Genomic DNA, 21,998 nt, shown 5'->3' on the forward strand with positions numbered 1-21,998 from the left:
AAATTCAATGACAGTAATCGACATGAGCTTTTATTTACTTCATACTTTGCAATTAGGAGTTGTTTATACATTGACTTGAATATGTGAATACTCTTGCATTTCTTGTGCTCATCCTCCAGACCGTTTCATAGTTTGACACCACACACAGACACACAGAAACCTTTCCTTGTTTTACTAGTGGGCCTTGAGTTTAAAGTTCCCAATTCCCCTTAGTTGATATACCCACCTAATTTACGACTGAACAACTTCTGTATAGTTCCAGGTAAATCATTGTTGTAGCACTTGTCCATTGATAAATAATGAATTGAGATTTGCAATTGGTAGCATTACACGTCAAGTTTAAGGATGTTTTTGTTTTGTATAACTCATGTAACAGGGAGACTGTACAAGAAGATAAGTGACAGGGTAATTAAAATATCTCCATAGTGTAAAGGGCCTAAAGGCAGAGAAGCCAGCTGTGTTTACAGAGTACAAGTGAAACTATTACCCACCGGCCCATGTGTCTGTCTTCACGAGTGTAACACATACACAAATATCACATGCTGATACGACTACAACTAGTACTACTACTAATACTGCTACCATGGACCATAGTTTGGGCTCCCTATAAACAGAAAGATGTCATAACTACAACTGCTGCAGCTACATTAATGCAGCATTTGGCCAGCTGTAAAGAATCATACTGTTATTAGCGCTACTACTACTACTACTACTACTACAACTACTATGACCTGTGCATGACGTGTTTGTCTGAAGTGCACACAAGAACTTTGCTTATTTACATTTTTACAAAAGCATGTAGAGACATAAAGAGGAAATTAGTGATTTGTGCTTGTTCTGAGAGCTCAAACATCACTGTATGTGGTTCAGTATATCACTCACTCAGCAAGATGGAGGCTGACCGATAATATCATCACATAATCACTTTCAAAGACAGGCTCATGGGCACAGGGACAGAAGTTTCTGAATAGGTTTAGGTTTACGTTTATTAAATATTTCTAATCTAATCTCTATATTGGCCCTCTTGAGTCACATTTTCAGATTATCTCTGTGCACCAAAAGATTGCATATGAGGACTTGAGGGGAGGGAAAGTTGAGCAGCGGCAAACCTTTAGCTCTGAACAGATGCAGCTGACCACATCCTGCACACTTTCACCCAAAATCCCCTGCATGTAGCAAACAATGCTTTAGACGTAGCGTTTGTGGGCACTTTTATGGTTGATGTTTTTCTCACAGTTCATTGTTGCTCTGGCCCCAGCGTTTGACCACCTGGAAATAATAAAATATATAAATACTACAACTGTACTACTGCTACTTCCATTAACACAAGCAGGCAGACTTTCTGTGATTTATCAAACACTTCTTCAGAGACACAGTTACAGCCTTCAAGGAGCTACACTTGATTTTACTTCTAGAGATGGAATGAAAATTATTTTATCCTCCTTTAGTATATTGTAAACTAAAATGCTTTTAAGGAAAACACTGTGCATCAAATTATATAACGTTTGTATCAATTTCATGAACTTTCAGGCTATTTTTGCAGCATTTTTGTGAATGTGAGCCTGAAAAGAGACCCTGCAAGTTGTGACATTTGCCTATAAACTTAAATAAATTATAAATAAAACTGAGTTTGGACCACAACTAACATTTTAATTTAGTGGCTTCCCCTTTCATTGATCAAAAATCAGGTATAGGGTCTTTAAGATGTCATTGATCTACTAATCTGAGAGGTACCATAGGACCCTTTTACAAGCATGTCAATATATTATAATGAAATACTGTGTAATGAATATTAAACATTATATGTAACACCTTCTGATACCCTCAGCCTCAATACACAGGCTGTCAGCACCAGCTTCAACAGTTATAACTAAAACCAAACACAAAACCAGGCACAACATTATGACAACACCCACATGAGTTCACTTTCAGTGCAGCGATCAATGTCAACAGAATCAACAGACTAAGATTAGAAACGAGGAATTAGTCTGTACTGTACCAACCACATCTGCAGTCCACACTGAAACCATGAAAGCTGAATCTTTGGGATTTGTTGATTTAAAACAGCCGTTCAAAAGACTAGTTCATTTTTATAATATGTTTTAAGAAGCCAGTCAGAAAACGTATGTCTTAGAATTTGCTCAGAACTATATATTTGGATGAAAATGATAATGCTTCCAGCAGGATTCATTATAACCTATGAAATGTGTGTCATGTAAATAAAAGTTTATTCTCAATCTTTAACGGCCAGAACCTTTTCAATGTGTTATTGTGTGGATTAGACTGATCTACACCACAGTTTACAGTCAAAAAGACTAACATTAACACTTTATTTTGCACTATACACTTGATACATTGCACCTGCCAAATTTAGTACAATGCAATGTGCTCTGTAACAATGTGTAATAACATGTACTTATGGGTTAGACACACAATAGAATAATATGTATTTGTAGTTTGGAGGTACGTAATGTAATAAGACATAACTCTAACCCTAACCTTATGCCTTTCCCTAAGGGTCGTCTTATTCCATTGTGTATGAAAAAGTTATTACATATTATTTTAAAGTAGATTGTACTAAATTCTGTTGGTACAATGTATCACAGTACTGTGAAATAAAGTGTAAGTCAACATCCGCACGAGACATCATTTGCTGCAGCCCAGTGAGCAGCAGTGTCAGGTTTCAGGGAGACGGCAACTGCAGCTGTAGATGAGTCACAGCAAAGGGAAGAGAAGTGTGTGAAGAAAGTTGCCCACTGGAATAACCTAAACATGGAAATAAAGAAAAGTAAGGTCCTATATCAAATTCCTCTAAATCTCAATCAAGTTATATTTCTATTTTTTTTTTACAATAACAAAGTTGTGCAGTTAATAACAAAGTTGTGCAGTATACAGTAATAAGAAATGGAGGTGCATTGAGGTGCCTTTTGTACAAAATGCGTGGTATAAATAAATATGCCTTGCTCCATTGTCCAGATGAAATAAAACAATGGCTAATGGATAACTCTCTGCAGCTCAATGCAGACAAAACAGAAACATTGGTTATTGCCGCTGATGATTTAGTACCAGGGATTAAACAGTACTGTGAAACTTGGGAGTTATCTTTGATCTGTCATTAGTGCAGCACTGTAAGCAGCTGACGAGGAACAGCCACTTTCCTCTGAGGAACATCTCTAAACTTAAGAATATGGTCATAAGCTTGTCATTCATGCTTTTGTGTCTTCATGATTTTAATAGTTAGGCTCTGAGGTCTGTGGATCAGAATCTGCTGAAGGTTCCACGCACTTGTTTTCGTATTAGAGGTTGATCCTTTCAGACTGTTCATCATCCATCCATCCATCCATCCATCCATCCATCCATCTTCTTCCACCTGTCTGTTGCTGGGTCGTGGGGGCAACTGTCTGAGCCCCTTATGGTTCCTCCTGCAGGTGGTGGGTCCACAGGAGGACGGCCTCAGGATTAACCGGGCCTGGTGGTCTCTCATAAGGGGCTTCTGAACCGCTCTTTGTCTGACCCGTCACCTAGGACCAGTTTGCCATGGGAGACCCTACCAGTGGCACAAAGCCACGACAACAGAGCTCCCAGGATCATTCGGGCGCTCAAACCCCTCCACCACGTTACAGGGACTATACAGAGTTTAAATGTTAAAATTATGTATTTCCCTCCCCCTACGTGTTCCAGCCATGTCCTAATGTGTAGAATGAGCTCAGACCTGTTCACCACAACTGCCTCTAAAATCCTGCACTGTCAAAAAGGTGTTAATTCGGGTCTGAAGTACCGTCATGCACGAGCGTCATATAGAAGCTGCAGTTGCGCATAAGACCTGAGGTGGCAGCAGTGAGCATAAAATGACAAACTTGCATCTAGCCCCTTTAAGGTGGCGGTTCCAGGAGGGGTCTACAATATCAACAATTGTGCATTTTGGGAGAACAAAGTCCGCACTGACCGAGGGTCTGAGGGAGCCCTGACAGCGACGACACATGACAGAGTGCTAAAATGTATATGTTTGTATGTATAAGTTTTCAAAAGTAAAAAGATGATGTTGGTGAATGACGTCACAGTGAGGCCTCAGGTTTTCTGTCAAATACCTCCTTGAACAATGGAGTGTGGAGGTTTGTGACCAAGATGTGACGCAATAAGACAAATGTGAAAAAGGTCAGGCTCATGGGACAGATCCCTCCTGATAAAGAGAAAACAATTCCGGATGGCAACTTCAAAAGTGCTGAAGTCAGAAGAGAAATAGACAGCAACGGTTTTCTTTACGTTCACGGTTCTTCGCTTGAATGGGTCAAGATCTGAAAGGACATAACCCCCTTTTATGCAATTTCTCTATCTGTGAGATCAATACACTATCATCTTATCTTATCTTATCTTATCTTATCTTATCTTATCTTATCTTATCTTATCTTATCTTATCTTATCTTATCTTATCTTATCTTATCTTATCTTATTTAAACTAACAGACTGAGACAAAGCTAAAAGACAAGATCTGCCTGTCCACAAGTTAGAGGCCAAAAATCTGCTAAAACAACAACCGAAACTAATGTCTCTGTATGGACACCCCGACTTTGTCTGCTGCGTAAAGCTCCCCTTCAACCGTGCCTCGCGACCATTTGAAATGCTTGGACAGTTTAAGTTTGCTATAGCCCTGGACACATAAATGAGTGACTCACTGGATGAATATTAAACTGCTACAGTCAGGACTAAAGGTGCACGCCTGCCATGTCTTGTAAAAGAAATGAAAGTGAAAGAGGATATTTCTGAGGCATAGACCGTTGCCAAAACAGAGACGCGTGCCGTGCGTAAAGGCGCACTCAGGTCCTTCGCCACCGGATTACAGTCGGAGGCTCTGATGGCTCTGCTCTAAATGTCCGCGGAGAGCGCTTCTTCAACAGGTTACAGAAGAATTTGATGAAGTTTTAATTTCTGAAGCGGAGGGCGGGACCTAATAGTGCCTCACAGTTGGGATGTCACGCGCCAACACTTTTCTATTTCCGCTGAGAAGAGGATACCCTTTCTCAGGGGGCGCACACCTGAGCTACTGAACTAGCTTTAATTGGTGTGGACAGTGACATTTATGCATCGATGTCACCTCTTTGCTGTGGTCTGGACATGTGTTGATTAAAAGTAGCGTGTTGCGGTAAAAAAGTAAACTTACCTTGCTATTGGGACAGGGAAGATCCCACAATGCAAGCCGAAACAACGCCAGCCTCCTTCGATGCACGGAAAGGAATCCTGGACGCGCTGATGGATCTAAACGACGATGATTTCAGTCACTTCATTTTCGAGTTAAAGAATGACATGGTGAATCCGCCCATCAGAACCAGTGAAGTGCAGCGCAAGAGCCGCGTCGAGGTCACGGAACTCCTGATGTCGCGACATGACACTGAATCAGAAGCTGTGGACAGAACCATCCGAGCTCTGAGGGCCATCTATTGCAACAAAGGGGCGACGAAATTGGGTGAGATGGACATAACTGCGTTGAAAGTGCCTCGATGGAAACATTAGTAAACTCTGGAAACTGACAGTCCAGTCTTGTTTCATGTGAATGTAAGCATTATTTTGAAGCTTATTTTCGTGTTACAGAATCACGAAAAGAGGCTCATTCCAATGTGAGTATGCCAAGAAACAAATAGCTAGTGAGGCTACATATTGGTTGCTTGTTTAGTGTTAATGACAATAAAGTATTCTTCTCAAAGGAATAGGCCACAGTTTTTACACACTGAGATATGTTCTTACCTGAGCTTAGACGAGTTCATTTGTACCTGTCTGGTCTTCATGCGTGTCTTCAGTCACGTAAACACAGCACACACTCTATAGCTCCAAACCAGGTGAACATAGAAGCTACCAAGCTCTTCCGCATTTTCCCTATTCAAATATGGTTACGTGAAGTGTTACACGATAAAGTAGATACACAAAGTTTTTCTAAGCGGATAAAAAGGGGAACTATATTGTACGTGCGTACTCCTGGTGCAACACTTCATGTATTTGAATAGGGAAAACGTGGAAGAGCTTGGTAGCTTCTATCTTCACTTGGTTTGGAGCTATAGAGGAGAAGAGGCTAAATGCTAACGCTGTCTGTGCTGACCAGACAGGTACAAATGAACTCGTCTAAGCTCAGGTAAGAACATATCTCAGTATGTAAAAAGGGTGACCTGTTTCTTTAAGGGCTACGGGTTAAAGAGTTAGGATAGGCCACTAAGCATATTATTCATTAATTACTCATGCTTATTGATACCATATTAACATGAGCACTGATTGGGATCATCAACATAAAACATACTATAGTTTATCTTATGTCTGTGTAAGGTCCCAGTCGTACAGGTGTTGGTTCTAGAGTCATCGTCTGTTCTCCTACAAAGTGCTCCTACAGAGTAGCCTACAGACAATGAGAAGAACCTTCATCTAAAAAAGTTTACCCTAAGGTTTTGCACTGCTTAGCTTAAATAATAATAATAATAATGCATTGGTTTTATATAGCGCTTTTCTGGACACTCAAAGACGCTTTACATTGCACTATTCATTCACTCCATACTCGGTGGTGGTAAGCTACTATTGTAGCCACAGCTGCCCTGGGGTAGACTGACGGAAGCGAGGCAACCAGTCTGGGCCATCGGCCCCTCCGACGACCACCAACCACTCACTCACTCATTACATTCGCTAGGCTTCCTGGTGTTACTAAACGGTCTCCCATCCAAGTACCGACCAGGCCCTTCCCTGCTGAGCTTCCAAGGTCTGACGGGATTGGGCATAGCATAGGCGGTATGACCACGAATGAGATCTGGCAGGGAGATTACCGATGAAAACTAGACTTTTGGCTAATTCGGGTACATTTACATTGTCTTAATGTTCATTAATGTACATTGTCCCACTTAAAACTAAATAAATAAATGATTTTAAGAAAATGTTATAATTACTGCTAATGCTAACACGTGCCTTCAATTAATAAAATGTTTTTCTTATATTTTTACATTTTCTCCCAAGAATCTCCCCAGTTTGAATAAGCCCGGCCCTGCAGCAAAACCCCCAATTCATGAGACCAACAACGTGCCAAAAACGCCCCAAAAAGTGAAAATTGCGGCACCCAAAGCTGAGAAGTTACCAGATTCTGGAGATGTCGTGGGAAGTCACCAGATGGAGAGGGAGAATGGGAGCACGACTCTAAGGCCAGACATGAAACACAAGGTAAACTGCAAACGCTGAAACAGTGTTGGTCATGCACTGTCCCTGTGTCTCCACACCTCTTATTTTGTCCAAATGTTGTGAACTTTTTAGACAAACATTTTCTGAAATTCACTTGTTTATCACATGTTATCACATGTTTATCACCTGCTCTTTTTGGAAGAGGTGTTTTGACCAGATTTGTGTGACAGGAGCCTTTCCTCCTGCAGCGACCAGCCACAGTGCTGTGATTGGTGCAGGTTAACCAGTGGTTCCCAACCTGACACTTCACCCCCTACACATGCTGTAGTCATGCCACTCTCATAAACTTACTTCAGAAGTGGAGGAACTGTTGTGCGTTTCAAGATGCACATGTTCTGATTTTTTCCTTTTTAATGAATAGATAATCATACATTGCAATGATAATCATCATGAAATATAACAATGATAATCATAATAAAATAAAATAAAATAAAATAAAACTAGCCATTTCAATATCCTTAGTGTCCAAAAGGATTGAAAAACAAAATTAAAGAACAACTGTAGCATGCTTTTTGGATCAAGACAGACGCAAAAATATAAATAAAAGGAAAAAAATGGCTAGCGCCCTGCCATTACGCATTTATGTCATGCAAATAAAAGGAAATTGGAGTGTTTCATGCACCTGTACTCCTTTGTCTGTCATATTGGGTGATGATTAAACCATTACATTTGCTTAATCAATATCACTTATGACCTGACCCTCTGACCAGGCCTCTGACCAAGGTCTACCCAGATCTAAACATGCATTTGGTTTCTTTCTCAGGACGATCTGGCTGAGGACGTGTCCCATTTCCCTGATGCTGAGGAGAAGGTGCGTCTCTACAAAGAGGGACAGGCTCTTGTTGGATTTGGAAAATATAAAACGTCAACTCGCAAGGAATTGTATGAGTCTACTGACGAGAAGAAAAAGGAGTAAGAGTTTATATTAAGCTGCCTGTAAATACTATCACTTCAATAACGGCTACTATTGCTACTACTACAGTTGTGTTTACAGCTACTTGTTATACAGTGGGATCAAATTTTGATGGGAAATATAATCAAATCGAGTGCACTCTTGAGTCCTCAGTGGCCGAACTATTTTTAAGAACATTTCAGATGAGGCTCAGTATTACTACTACTTCTTTTACAAAAAGTATTTCTCTCCATGTGTGTAGATACGTTCAGCGGCTCAAGTCAATGAAAACTCATCAAAATCCTGTGATGGCGGCCACTATAAAATACATCCATGACCGCTCCTCCACGAAGACCGACCAGTCAGAAACCAGGTAAGACTAATCCATTGATCTAAACGTTACAAAACCACATTTACAACACTATAACCTTCAATTCATCTCTATTCCGCACTCACAATTATTTTTTTAAAAAGGCACAGGAGAGTAGGGGCATTTTAATTTTCCAAACTTCACAGATAAAATTATGCATGGGAAGTTATAAAGCAGCTTTTAGTGTTCACTCAACCTTTCAGAGACTCTATTCCATCTCTGCTTCCTCAAAAAGTTAAACATACTTAAATAATGTTGAACAAAGTGAACTGTAATAAACCAAACCTACCACAACACAAATCCACATAGTGAGCCAAATGATCACATATTGCCAGTGCTCCATTTGATCCCCCAGAACTCAATTTTTCTGGATAAAGGATCCAATCATTTTGGAGGGTTCAGCAAAGAAATTTGATTGGTTTAAAAGTTCAACAGCTTTGTGTGACGTAGGGGCTGATTTACTAATTGTTTACACCATAGTGTTTACGAAAGTGGAGGAAAAAGCCAGTGATTGTGATAGATTGTGTGTGGTGAAGCACACAGCACCTGTGAGAGGCCCCTGTGAGAGGCACCTGTGAGGGGCCCCTGAACCAGGACGTATCATGCGCCTAAACGTGCACTATCAACGCAGTGCAAACATGGATAAGATATTTGGAGACAGACTCAAATCGCAGCTAGTGGGGCTATTTCTCTAAAGCCAGGGATTCAGATAAGAAAATGTATTTTCTATAATAATTAGTATTCGTATCAATAGAATTATTATCATCAGTGGCTATTTGTCCTTTATCCTTGAGGGCTTTTATAAGTGGTTCTCGTCCTCAAAGGCGCTCAGACGTGTAAACTTCACCCTCGTTGCCTCTGTGTACGTTGGTGTGAGTGGATCTGTGCTCTAAAGTGCTTTGGGCCTAGTGAAGGTAGAAAAGCGCCATATAAGTTGAGACCATTTAACCTTTTAAAGAGAAGCAGTTTTGCGATTCTTCTGCTTACACAGTAAACTCAGTTACACTATTACTGTTTTGTTCTTTTAGAAAGACAGAAGGTTTGTTTACCTGCTTTACTAGTTTCGATCACTTCCTGTGATCTTCCTCAGAAGCGCCACCTGGTGTCGACAGGACACCTCTCCTGTCGAGGCAGCTTTTCATGGATTTTCCAGTCAGTACGGAAAGGTGTACGCTCCGTCATCCCGGTTCATAGATGTTGGTGCATGTTTCCTGATCTTGATGGTGCACGTTTCCTGCTATCGAGATCGCCTTATCCCACACCTGGTATGCTGTCCTGGAGAAGGCGCCAGTCAGTAGGGGGCGTAAGCTCACTCTACTGACTGGAAATTCCATATAAGCTGCCTACGACAGGACACCTCCACCACCAGGTGGTGCTTCTGAGGAAGATCATAGGAAGTGATCAAAACTAGTAAAGCAGGTAAACAAACCTTCTGTCTTACTAAAGACTTACTTAGTAATAGTCTAATCGAAGAAGACAGTATGAACCTTTTACAAAGTCTAATAGTAAATCAGGTGCAACACGCCCACATAGCAATACTACGTACTTTAGCACCAGGCTTAGTAAATCAGGCCCCAAATGTAGTGCGCAAATTAATCACTTCTTTCTCATTAACTGCAAAATAATCAGTGGAGAACGTTTTGTTTGGAAACCATATGATATCTTACAACATATCGAGGCAAAAAAAAATGAAGAGTTCTGGAACTGAACAAAAATGAACAATCTAGCATTCTGACTGTGGCCTACATCACACACGTCTCTAGAGTAAAGACCAGTTGAACAAATTCAAAGATAGAACATGGAAGGATGGGCTGGCGGAAACATAGCTTCAAATGATTAGTCTAGTTAAAGTCATAGTGCCGATGTGCCATACCGAGCGTTAGCAGAAAGGTAAACACTACCAATTCATCTTTCATCTTTCATAAGAGTCCATGAACCCACCTTCTTCTCCCAGCGCAGTGTCAGTGTCTTTTCAACTGAGAAAAACACTAAATTGACCCATTTTAAATAGGTCAGTCCTCCAGCCTGGTGATTCTGACAATCTACCGAACTCGACATCTGGAGATGGGTCCTCGGGTGCGGCCCTGCCGTCGCCCACTGCTCCTGACGAGTCGCCCCAGCAGCATGGAGAGACGGGTCAAATGCAGAGGACAACATTTTCTAAGGGGACAATAAAGTACACCTTAACCTTTAATAAACCCATTTTGCATCTAACATAATCATCATACAGACTGGTTGTGTTGTGTTTTAGGTCTGCCATGTCTTCTGCCAAAGACTTCATCAGAAGGAATAAAACTTCCCTTTTGGAGATTCTGTCTGCAGAGCACATGCTGATCCTCAACAAGGTTCAAGAACGCAGCCTCATCTCTAACCGGGCTATTCAAAATCTTAAAGACTACAATGAAAATGCAAAAGGCCAACTTGGTGAGCTGCTGGACAAGCTCATGAAAAAAGGAGAAAAAACATGTCAGATTTTCATCAAGCTCCTGAAGACAGACGACGTGATTCAAAGGACATTCCCAAATTTAAGTATACAATGGACAGTGGACAACAGTGGTACGTAAGTTAGTATTGTGGGGGAGTTTGGATCTCTAAGAGAAATAGCAATTTATGCTCTTTCAAGACAAATGTTTTTGATTCTTGAATCAATTTAAGGGTTAGAAAGTGTCATTTTTGAAAAGTGTAATTTTGCAGGATTTTTTAAAGTTTCAAATTCAAATTTATTTATACTTGTCAGACAACTTTTTGTTCTTATTTAGTGTTCCCATGCCAAAAAAACTTGCAACATATAATTATCTAAATATTGAGTGCACCTGAATACACGGCGCACCAACTAAATTAAAAAAGAAAAAAGTACATATATATATCACGAGCACAAGCAACACAGACAAGAGTCCCTCCGTTTCATTCTCATCTCCTCCTTTCTTTTCCGTACCTTCAGTGGACACCAAGCTTCTTATTTAGCCCACTGTGAGTTAAACAATAGTCCCAGTGTCGTATCAAAGTGATGGCCGGCGTGACAAGCTGGAACGAGGTGTTAGGAAAGCAAAGCCCCACAGACTGTCATTGACTGATCCAAATCCAAAACCATTTTTATATAGTGGATCAGGTTCACATTTAATGGCCACTAAACATAATCTAATAATCTATGTATTATGGACAAACTTCAGAAATTATTGCCATGAACCGGACATTCTTACCGCGCCATAGTCGGCACTGGTTTGGCCGTTTTTTCCGAAAAATCTGAAACAAATTGAAACCGTTGCGCCCAAAGCCAAAGTGAAAAGGAAGAAGACTCAAACTGAAACGCACAAGATAAGATAAAACAGGACTTTATTGATTTCAAAATGGAGAAATTCACTTACATCAGCTCTCAAGAAACACTCAGGGGGAGCAAATAGACAGAATAATGTAACTAGATTGTATATAAGGTATCTTATATACCATGAATATTAAACCTACAGTAAGTGTCCTGTGCACAGGGCTCAGGCCGGGTCTAAGGACCAGTGATCCATGAAGGGCCACTGGATTAATCTCTTTGGTTAACAGTTTTTTCTTCTTTATTTGTACAATATTTTGATACATTTTTAGTCCTGGTTTTGCTGATATTGTTCTCCTTTAATGTTGTAATAATTGACCTTTATTCAGAGTAAGTTTAGACTCTTTTGTTCAGTTTGAAAATCATGCATATATTTATCCTATCAAAGTAATGTTTTCCTCCACTTCTACTTCACGGACAGTACCCGTGTGAGGGGAGGCACCACTTCTCTTATACTAACATATTCCGCAAAAAAAAAAAAAAACATGCACTAGCTTTTTCAATTATTTCAGTTTTTTTTTTTTTTTTTCCATTTTCCAGAAAAACAAGGAGCCAAGTCCCAAGAAAGTGAAGAAAGCTGCGTCCAAAGCCAAATAGAGCAGGAAGAAGAAGCAAACTGAGTTCAGAATAAACAAGGTAAAGTCATTTTAATTGAAGACTATTCGCAATGAAATCATAATCACAATTTGAAATAGCAAACACAAGCACTCACAAGACTAAGACTCGGAGTGAAGCTTGTTCAAGTCCATGTAAGACGCACATATTCATAAAATCATTATTCTTTTCTTTGTTTTCTTCTCTTTCAGATCCAAACTGCTGCACAACAACAACATCTCAGACTGAGCTTCAAACTCTGGGAACATTTTTTATCTATTTATTTAAAAGCCAAAGTAAACAGAGTTGAAGAAGAGTTCATTTACTAAAGCAGACTTTATTTTTGTTTTCAGTATTTTATACTTTAGAAATTACAATTCTATTGATGTTCTTATCGTTTTTATTGGACTGAAATAGATGCGACTTTTTGAGGATGATGTTTTTGTGGTAGTAGTATCGCAAACCGCGGCTCAGCTTCTCGTATTTCATCTTTGGCTTGTTCTTGTTCTTGCTCTGGCCCCTGTGCTTTGCCACCTGGAAATAACACCAAATACAATTACTACTACTGCATTATTACTACTACTACTGCCACGAGCCCACGACTAACAATGCTGACTCCAGTGTTTAACCACCTGGAAATAATACAACATATAGGACTTGGTGCTGTTAAACAATATCACTGTGGTATGGGAGAAAATGTTTAGGTAGTACTAGTATTGAAAAAATAAAAGTTTCAAAAGAAGGTGCCGAAAACAAAAACAAGTTTTGATGCTATTGGGTTCCAGGACAGCATTAATAACATGCTTGTAAAGCATTAACACACTGCTTATTATACTTTTATCTGTTAACATACAATTAGGCCATTAATAATCACTTATTCATAGCCAACCCTTAACTATACTATTACTAATTATTAATAATGAGCACACCCTAACCTAAAGCAATACCTAATTTCTCTGTATGGACACTGAATTGTTTGCTGCATAAAGCTTACACTGAGTGACTCACTGGATGAATATTTAACTGTTACAGGCTGCGAGGACTAAAAGGTGCACACTTGCCATGTCTCGTAACAGAAATGAAAGTGAAAGGGGATGTTTCAAAGGCCTTGACCGTTGCCAAATCTTAGCGCGTACCGTGCGTAAAAAGGCGCACTATCCAGCTCATTGGCCACCGGATTACATTCGAAGGTTCTGATTGCGCTTGCGCTTCATGTCCGCGGAGAGCGCCTCTTCAACAGGTTGTATGAAGCGGAGGGGCGGGACTTAAAAGTAGTAAAACACGGCCAACACTAATTCATTTCCACAGAGAAGAGGATACACTATGTCATGGGGTGCACACCTGAGCCACTTTGAAATGGCTTTAATGGTGGTGTGAACAAGTGACATTTATGCATCGATTTCACGCCTTTACTGTGGTCTGAAAGGACACTTACTTGCCGTTGGGACAGGGAGGATTCCACAATACAAGCCGAAACAATGCCAAACTGCTTCGATGCACGGAAAGAAATCCTGGATGCGCTGAAGGATCTAAACGACGGTGAATTCAGTGACTTCATTTCCGAGTTAGATAATCCCAATGAGAATCCGCGCATCAGAAAAGGTGAAGTGGAGGGCAAGAGCCGCGTCGAGGTCAGGGGACTCCTGATGTCGCGACATAATAATGAATCAGAAGCTGTGGACAGAACCATCCGAGCTCTGAGGGCCATCGACTGCAACAAAGGGGCGACGGAATTGGGTGAGATGGACATAATTGAAGTAGCTTTCCTCGATGGAAACAATAGTAAACTTTCTGCTGGAACTGACCATCCAGAGGTTTAAGTCTTGTTATGTGAAGTTAAGTATTAATGTGATGCTTATTTTCTAAAGATGTTTTATTCTTTGTTATAGAATCACGAAAAGAGGCTCATTCCAACGTGAGTATGCCAAACAAATAGCTAGTGAGGCAACATAGATACAGCTTTATATTAAGGGATGATCGTAATAAAGTATTGAATAAGCATATTGTTCATGGTTTATTAGCATGGTAGTTGATAATAGTATAATGAGCAGCTTATTGATATATTTACAAGCACATTGTATTAATGCTTATTAACACTAATATTTATCAAGCGCCTCTTAAAATGATGGTCTGTAAGTTTGCAAAGTGAGGAGAGAGTGACATTTGAAAGTGAACAATCACATTCCTCCTCTCTTTAACCAGAAAGCCATTCTTTACAAAATGTGGAGAGCAGGATAGAATTTTCAAAAATTAACAATCAAGCCCCTCCTCCTCCCTCCTGATTGGACCTGGCAGGCTGGTTCACAGGAAAAGCTCGTCTCATTGTTCAACGTGGGAGGATACTAGACTCTGATTAGCTGCTGAGATCCAGGAAGGAGGGACTTTACAAAAAAATATCACTTACTTCACATCAAAACGCAAGACCAGGTGCTTGATTTTTCACATTATTTTTTCATTTGTAAAACATGTAGACTTCCAGACTATCACTTTAATATAAAGCATTCATTTTACAGTTAGGCTATGGGTTATTTTGAGGCCTATTATTAACTGTGAAATAATTTCATCTTAATATTGTGGTGCATTTTTGGTCATAGTTTGTCATTTGTTGATGTTGTGATGATGATTCAATAGATTTAGATTTTCTCTATTTTTATATAGAAAAATGCTAATGTGTTCAATATTATACATTTTCAAACAGCTCAATATTTCTGCTATACACCAGAGAAGGAAACAAATTGCTTTATTAAGCAGTTGTTAAAGTGAGACCTGTGATTGGTCAAGTAGGACACCCTAAAATGCTCACATTCTGTATTGAGTGAAACATTTAAAGGTGCATTATGCAACTTTTTATGGGAAAAATATATATATTTGTGCATATTTGACCTTTCAGTGACCCAGCAGCTGTATGGGTGGTTAACCTGGTGCCCCTAGGATGCTCCAGAAGTTGCAGTAATAATAATTATTTCTTAATTTCGTTAAAGTGGATTTGAACGGGCCATATAAAACATATCCTATCAAGGTCATGTTTTAATACTGTTTAAACAATACAAAGAAAAGATAGTAATAAGACATTTTTTATATTTGTTTTGCCATTTCTCCTAAGAAGAAGTTTGAATGAACCCGGCCCTGCACCAAAACCTCACAACTATGAGACCAACAACGTGCCTAAAACGGCCCAAAAAGCCGCACCCAAAGCCAAGAAGTTACCAAAATCTGGAAGGCAAAACCTTTGACTGGCTGCGGCAGAACGATGTGGGGTACGCTGCATTTCTGCTGGGCAGCCACCAGATCGAGAAAGAGAAGGGGGAGACTCAAATTATCTACCTAAAACACAAGGTAAGCTGCAAAAGCAGACAGCCGCTTATTTTGTCTAAAAGCTGCTAACTCTGTTGATAACACCTTTACAAACGTTCTGAAATTCACTTTATAAACTTTATCAAATCATATCTTTGTAGTTATCCCTCTGTCACAAGGTGGGTTCCATGGAAACAAAACTTTTTATTACGTTTAAATTTTGCCACCAACTTGGTAACTAGTGGTGATTCGGATCAATATCTTTGCGCGGGACACACATGATCCGCTGATTGATTTATGAAAAAAAAACATTCACTCCACACACAGAGTGGTCATGGCGAGCGGAGGAACGAAGCAGCTTGAACAGCCCGCATCATTTAAATGGGAACATTTGGGCTTCCCTGTCAGATAATGATGAAGGAAAGAGGTTGGACAGAGTGCACGGCTCCCGTGTTGTCTGGGCACAGAACAAAACCCTGAGAATAGCTGATAATGATAGAGGCTTATTAACCATCCTCATCAGCTCAGCGTCTCCCTTGTCAACGCCACCTTCATCCCCGCTCTGAGAGTCCTCGATGCCGGCCCATCTATGCGCATTTCTCCGTCCCCCTGCAGCGGCTCGTGACAGCGGCTTTGGGTAAAGGCAGTGGCAGGTGTGGGCTAGTCTGTATTTTACAACAAAGCGCTGAAGTTTGCTGGAAAGACGCCACGTAGACTGTTCGAAATGAGGAGCTGTCGCTGAAGGATTGAAAGAGTCTGTAAAGTGGATGTGCCCCGCCCACAGCGCTGACCGAGCCATGCGCTCCCCTTCGTTCAAAACATTTTCTAATAACACGTCCTTCTCCATGAAGCAGCGCACATGGGGTGTGTATGGGGGGGGGGGGGGGGGGGGGGTGAATTACATGTACAATCTTATAAAGTTTTTTATTATTGGTCATTGGTCCATGTTTAAATGAACAAGATAATATGCCTTTTGCTGCTCGGAAAAAAATATTCTGATCTGTGACTCTGATCCGAGGAACGATCCGAACCGTGAGTTTTTGATCAGTTGCACCCCTATTGGTAACCAATGTTATGTGCATATAGCCATAAGCGGTCCCCGCACCTGGTAAGGCTTTTCAAGGTACAAACGTTTCCAAAAAGCAATCACCATCATTTGGTAGATGGCTTTTAGGCTTCTCATGGGTCCAGATCTTGTGACTGGCAACTCTAAATGCATCGTGGTACACGCGCGACCTTGCGTGCAGCGCAGGTTTTGCGCCTAAGGCTGCACCACGAGGAGAGGGCGTTATTTAAGAAAAAGAGGCCGACTGAGGCGTGGTTCATTACAAGCAACCCTCACGCTACTCTTCTATGGAAACTGTCACATTATGTTCCTCTTTACATCGCGCTGCCTTGTTTTCTTCCTTAGAATCGATGTCAAATTGTAAACAAAAGCGAAATTGCCTTGAAAAGTCTGTTTGAGCATACGTTATGCACGGTGTAGGAGCCAAAATGCACCTTTCTCCCAGCCGGTAGGGGGCGCTGGTGAATTTGATTGACTGTTAGATTTCCCTACAAAAGGGGCCTAATTAGTGACCCAGGTGCGGCTGGTTTTGAGGTAAACTATTTCTTACCGTGTCATGTGGACATCTTATGTTGTGTACGAAAATAAAGGAATTGGTCACAGGGGCCAATAAAGCACAATATTGGAGTGATTTTGTGGAGACACGCGTTGGGAACCCTTAAAAACTCAGCAGCCAGGAGGCGACCAGCATAGGGCCGTTTCGCCTCTACACACGGGCTTACCTTGATACAGTAGATCAACACGCAAACCCCCAACACCAAAACAACAACAGTTTTTCATAAATAAACCACACATGCCTTCAAGTGCCACAACACCATGTCTTAAGTATGTCGAGTTTTAAGGTGACATTTCCATCGTGTGTCAGTGTTGACCTCCTGATGATGCTCCTTGTGTAGCCACAGCTCAGTCCACAATGCACCGAATTATCATAATTGAAGTTATGAATCTATTTTAAACATACATTTCGGATTCTTTCTCAGGACGATCTGGCGTACGTGTCCCATTACCCTGATGCTGAGGAGAAGGTGCGTCTCTACAAAGAGGGACAGGCTCTTGTTGGATTTGGAAAATATAAAACATCAACTTGCAAGGAATTGTATGAGTCTACTGATGAGAAAAAAAAGGAGTAAGAGTTTATATTAACCTGTTTGTAAATATTATCACTTCTTCTACTACTGTGACAGTGATGGCTACTATTGCTACTACTACAGTTGTGTTTACAGGTACTACCTGTGCAATTGGTGAATGGATGCAAAGCAACTTTCTCCAATTAAACTAGACAAAACTGAGATCATTGTTTTTGGCCCACAGAGTCAGAGTCAGTCACCTTGAGTCTCTCTCTCTAAAACAAAACAAAAAACAGGTTCGAAATCTCGGCGTAATCATGGACTCAGACCTGAACTTAAACAGCCACATCAAAGCAAGAACATCATCAGCTTTTTGCCATCTGAAAAACATTGCTGAGATCAGAGGAATAGTGTCAAAACCAGACTTAGAGAGACTTATCCATGCATTTGTCTCCAGCAGGTTAGACGACTGTAATAGCTGCTCACTGCAGAACATCCAGAACCAGGAAATATGACCATATTAGTCCAGTGCTCCGGTCTCTGCACTGGCTTCCTGTCACTCAGAGAATAGAATTTAAAACAGCTCTGCTTGTTACAAGTCTTTTCATGGTTTAGGACTGAAGTCCATCTCTGACATGCTACAGCCGTATGAACCATCTCGGGCCCTGAGAACTTCAGGAAGGGGTCTCCTGGAACAGTCTTCATGAGGATGTGAGACAGGCCTCAACTTTGACAATGTTCAAATCCAGGCTGAAAAATGGTTCTCATTAATAATAATAATAATGCATTGGTTTTATATAGCGCTTTTCTGGACACTCAAAGACACTTTACATTTCACTATTCATTCACTCCATACCCGGTGGTGGTAAGCTACTATTGTAGCCACAGCTGCTCTGGGGTAGACAGACAGAAGCGAGGAGGCAACCAGTCTGTGCCATCGGCCCCTCCGACCACCACCAACCACTCACTCAGTACATTCACCAGGCTTCCTGGCGTTCCCAAACGGTCTCCCATCAAAGTACCGACCAGGCCCTTCCTGCTTAGCTGGTCTGACAGGATTGGGCATCGCAAAGGCGGTATGGCCACAAACTACCCGTGCATGACAGCTGAACGTATTTTATCTGCACTCTTGCCTTTTACTGTAATTAATCAATTTTGATGTTGATGTTTTATTTATTTGATCTGCTTTCTTGTAATTTTATGCAATTGGAAAGCACTTTGAATTGCCTTGTGTATGAATTGTGCAAATAAATCTACAGATAAATTTGCCTTGGAGTGGTTATACTGTAGGATCAAATTTTGATTTCTAACCAAATTGAGTGCACTCTTGAGTCCTGAGTGGCCGAACTATTTTTAATAAAATTTCAGGTGAGGCCCAGTATTACTACTACTTCTTTTATTAAGTATTTCTCTCCATGTGTGTAGATACGTTCAGCGGCTCAAGTCAAAGAAAACTCCTGAAAATCCTGAGATGGCGGCCACTATAAAATACATCCATGACCGCTCCCCCACAAAGACCGACCAGTCAGAAACCAGGTAAGACTAATCCATTGATCTAAACAAAAATCACATTTACAACATTATAACCTCTAACAAGTTTAGCCCAGTTTTAAACTTGGGTTTACTCTACGCTTTGTGTAACTTAGAGCTTTTTAAAGTCCTTATAAAAGGCTCAGGCTCACTGAAGGAGACACAACTCGAGTTCCGCTGTTCACCTCTGATTTTGTTGTTGTTGTTTACTTTGGATTTTTTGTCCCTGATTTAATCCTTGTTGATAAGGCATCCATATTTGGGAGTGACAAGCTCTTACCAGAGCCACAGCTGCCCTGGGACAGACTTTTAGTCGTGAACACTTTAATTATTTTAGTTCTTTTAGTTACAACTGTATGAACCATCTCGGGCCCTGAGAACTTCAGGGAGGGGTCTCCTGATGGTTCCCAGAGTCAGAACCAAACACGGTGAGGCTGCGTTTCAGTTTCATGCAGCTAAAATCTGGAACAGTCTTCATGAGGATGTGAGACAGGCCTCAACTCTGACAATGTTCAAATCCAGGCTGAAAACACTTCTTTTTCCTAGTGTATGACTGAACATATTTTATCTGCACTCTTGCCTTTTACTGTAATTGATACATTTTATGTTGATGATTTCATTTTTATATTTTTATTTTATTTTATTTATTTATATCATTCAAAAGAGATGTCATACAATCACAATAAAACTGCCAAGCCAACACAGTATGAAGGAAACGGAGCAGAGGAGAAGAACTTAGGTCTTATAATATCTGCCCCTTTTGTTACTTCACACTTTACACATCACACCGTTGTCCTTTAAAAAAACGGTATGTATACATGTCTAAATTATTGTATTGATTTTATCTGTTTTCTTGTAATTTTATTCGACTGTGAAGCACTTTGAATTGCCTTGTGCATGAATTGCGCTAAACTTGCCTTGCCTTATCCTGACTCACTTCCTTCAAAATTGCACTGATTTATGTTTTTCTCTGAATGTTAAGTGTTGGTAATGTAATCTTCTGAGTGTGAACATGACTTTGTGTCGTTCTTTTTCAGTTCCCAGCCTGCTGCGAAGAAACGACGGCTCTAACTGAAACAGTCACATCTTCAAACTGGAAACTGGGAACTTAAGCATTTTAGACTCGTCGTAGGTGTAGAAATGTTTTATTTTATATTCATCATTGACTGGATTGATTGAGTTGAGGATGCTTCTGAAGATAGTCGTGAATATATTTTTGGGATGTGCTGGTGGCTTTGTGTAGTCGCATGCATGATAATACAGAAGATCAATGAAACTTTTTTTTTGAGAGAGAAAATCAACAATCCCCAACTCAACCAATGTTAATATATGTATTTATTTATTTGTCTGTTTAAAAAGGGTTTAAAAATGTTTTTAAATAAACATTAAGGGGCAAAAATCAAATAATGCAAAAGTACTTTAATACATTACAAGACAATGAGAAAACACCTGGACAATCTAATATTCACTATCTGCCTCATCTCCAGCTTCAGCTCCCCCGCAGCCTCCTCAGCCAATCATCTCCCAGCACCTGCTCTCCTCATCCTCTGCCACCTCTCCACGGGGCAGGCATCTCATCTGCTCATTCCACATGATCACGCATCTGCTTATTGTAAGATAATGTCTCCTGTCAGGGTCTGAGCGACTCATATGTGCTTAATAAAGCTTCCATTAAGCCGCTTTTGTTTCTGTCTGAGTTTTAACATGTCACTGCTTCACCACCAAAGACAACTGTATAATAACCAAAGACAACTGTATAATAACCATTGTCATAATGTCTCTGTAGCAAAGAGAAACAAAACTATTCAGCATCGATATGACTCAAATGGTTAAGCGTGAAAACTGGAAGGTTGGCGGTGCAAATCCTAGTTTATGCTGGTGCACACTGTCATGTCATTAAGCACTTTACCCACCTTTCCTCCAGTGTCTTAGTGCATGAATGATGTGAGTGGATCCTTGAAAAGTACAAATATTGACCATTTAATTTGCTCAATATTCACACACACAGCATGCTCTCATTTACATTGACATCAGATTTGGGGGCGCCATACTGTAACACATACTATTTCAAAAGTGGATTAGGGGCAACACACCCACAACTAGCAACATGTTATTTCACAAATATTGAAACCAAATACCATTCCTTGCTTTTCAGATTGAAATCATTGAACACACAGAAACACACACGACCACACAGACTAAAATAATGGACATGACTGAGTCGGCTTCAAATGAATATGTTTTGTTACTGTTTGAGAAACCATATAAACCATTCATTGATTCAAACATCGTTGTTTTAATCCCTTAACCCCCATTGTAGCTGAGCACAATTTCTCCAGTTCGACTTTACCCAAATCTTAAAGCTTCTTGACACGTCAAAACAGTGATGAAAAGATGTAGCCATGAAGGTGAAAACGCACCCGAAAAGAAGCATAAAAAAGTTACAAAACGCAACAGAAAAGGCATCCAAAAAAGTGATGAAAAAGCAACAAAAAAAGGTTCAAATAAGGCAACAAAAAGTGATGAAAAACAACAAAAACATGATAAAAAAGATAAGTAATACAAAAAAAGCATACAAAATTGTGACAAAAGAGTGACGACAATGCGAGGAAAAATCTTCAATCAGTTTTGTAGGTCTTAGCTTTCAAATGGTTGCACTGGCC

At 40.3% G+C, this 21,998-nt stretch overlaps 2 protein-coding genes and 1 long non-coding RNA gene across 4 annotated transcripts in view; all 3 read left to right on the plus strand.

Annotated features, from left to right (window-relative positions):
• Positions 1-20,538, plus strand: part of LOC306966322 (uncharacterized protein) — a 67,990-nt gene extending 47,452 nt beyond the window's left edge. For both annotated transcript variants that reach the window (XM_079561047.1, XM_079561045.1), the window contains one exon: positions 20,373-20,538. In XM_079561047.1, coding sequence (XP_079417173.1) covers positions 20,373-20,406 — 34 coding nt within the window. In that variant the 3' untranslated portion in view covers positions 20,407-20,538. The remainder of the gene's footprint in view (positions 1-20,372) is intronic.
• On the plus strand, positions 5,219-7,113 carry LOC306966345. Its single transcript, XR_013793095.1, has 3 exons — positions 5,219-5,461; positions 5,587-5,612; positions 6,985-7,113. It is a non-coding gene; the product is annotated as an uncharacterized lncRNA (long non-coding RNA).
• On the plus strand, positions 7,121-10,684 carry LOC306966712 (uncharacterized protein; the record flags this gene model as incomplete). The annotated part of the gene is made up of 4 exons (XM_079561525.1): positions 7,121-7,185; positions 7,967-8,115; positions 8,358-8,468; positions 10,477-10,684. The coding sequence occupies exons 1-4, from the start codon at positions 7,135-7,137 to the stop codon at positions 10,682-10,684; spliced, it is 519 nt and encodes a 172-aa protein (XP_079417651.1). The 5' UTR covers positions 7,121-7,134.
• Positions 20,539-21,998: the final 1,460 nt, after the last annotated feature.

This window comes from Gobius niger, assembly GCF_951799975.1.
Source record: "Gobius niger genome assembly, chromosome: 8".
NCBI classification, from domain to species: domain Eukaryota; kingdom Metazoa; phylum Chordata; class Actinopteri; order Gobiiformes; family Gobiidae; genus Gobius; species Gobius niger.